This window comes from Mesitornis unicolor, unplaced genomic scaffold (genome assembly GCF_000695765.1).
Source record: "Mesitornis unicolor isolate BGI_N332 unplaced genomic scaffold, ASM69576v1 scaffold44906, whole genome shotgun sequence".
Taxonomy (NCBI): domain Eukaryota; kingdom Metazoa; phylum Chordata; class Aves; order Mesitornithiformes; family Mesitornithidae; genus Mesitornis; species Mesitornis unicolor.
In genome coordinates, this window is record NW_010193825.1 from 237 (window position 1) to 1,784 (window position 1,548).

General features: G+C 46.3%; 1 protein-coding gene across 1 annotated transcript; it reads right to left on the reverse strand.

The window, feature by feature from the left end:
* Positions 1–4: 4 nt before the first annotated feature.
* Positions 5–198, reverse strand: LOC104543077 (somatotropin-like; the record flags this gene model as incomplete). The annotated part of the gene is made up of 1 exon (XM_010187585.1): positions 5–198. A coding segment is annotated over one exon (194 nt), but the record flags the coding sequence as incomplete, so codon positions are not given.
* Positions 199–1,548: the final 1,350 nt, after the last annotated feature.

Consider the following 1,548-nt stretch of genomic DNA (forward strand, 5'->3'; position numbering starts at 1 on the left):
CGGCACTTCATCACCTTCAGGTAGGTCTCCACCTTGTGCAGGTCCTTCTTGAAGCAGGAGAGCAAGCCGTAGTTCTTCAGCAGGGCGTCCTCGTTGCGCAGGTGGATGTCGAATTTGTCGTAGGTGGGTTTGAGGATCTGGGGACCCCGCGGGCTCCGGTCCTCCAGCTCCTGCAAGAGGATGGAGAGGTGCTGAGGCCTGGGGATGAGCACCCATTACCATGGCTCCTGTTGGGCTTTAGAGGAAGTTGGAGGTTCCCACTCCCCCTTAATCGTATTTCAAATGTACTTCTGAGTTTATGTAATAATTACCCTTACAGGAAAGGTAATTACGCAGGGGTGATGCTACACAAATTGCTGCCAGTGAGAAGGGAGCTGGACAGAAGGCTGCAGGGAGGAAGGAGTGTGTCTTTTGGGGGCCTAAAACAAGGGGAAAGTTGCAGGGTCTTTCTGTAGCTACTCTAGCCAAGGTGATGGGTCCTGGGCAAATACTTATCTCCTTTTTTCACCCTTCTTCCCAGTGAACAAAGCTCTAACCCAGACCCAAGGTGCATCTGCATCTGTGACTTCTCCTGCCCTGCTTTTCTCACCAGTTGGCACAATAAACAGGTGAGCTTTGGTTAATAAAAGTGTTGTAAATGGATGAAATGTGATTATTTGTCTAGGGTCTGCGTACCGCTTCTCAATGCCCAAGCACACATCATATGAAAAGCAAAATTGAGATGGTACTGATACAAATGCCTACTTACAACAGCTGAAGTGCCAGGACAGAACATATCTATTTACTCTCAGGGCCTGACTTTCAAAGTTATTTAGATGCTAGAAGATGTAAATAATGGTCCAGGCTCATTTCTGACAGATACAGAGAGGTCTCAGAGCTCCAGCTACACGGTGTTGCTGGCAGATAAACTTAGTTATCGAGTAAGCATAACTGAAAAGGGATCCTGGCAAACAGTAAGTAATTTAATTTAAGCTAACAGTGCAAAAATTAAGAGTGACCCTTGACAAAGATCTCGCTCCAGCTCTCAGCTGTCTCGGTGCTCTATGAACTAACAGAGAGACACCAGAGCATAGGCTTCCATCTGCACACAGAATAAAATGCCATTTTTATAAAATATCAGGAGCCATTAAAGCCGGGTTGCAAACCTCACAAAGTTGACCTTAAAAATTGCGTGGAGATGTAGCAAATGTGTTGCTGTGTCTGTACAGCAGACTTAAGCAACTGAGTTTTCTTTGGTGCTGGGTTTAGGAAAACTTTGGGTCTGAACTGCTGCGATCTTCTGGTCTGTGCTGCTCTTGGTGTGGTTATGGCAGCGCTGTTAACATTGCTTTGTGTTTTCTTACACTCCCCAGTGACAAATTCATGTGCAATGGGGTGTCGTGATCTTGTTATCTTAAGGTAGGCAAAGTCCAAAGGCTGGCACTGGTGTTCAGAGAGGAAGGTGGGGACATTTCCCATGGTCTTTGGATCTGCTGGAGGACCCCGAGAGCCGAGTGCCCTGTGTCTAAGGGATCTCTGTTATTCTGTCATTATATATTATTATATATT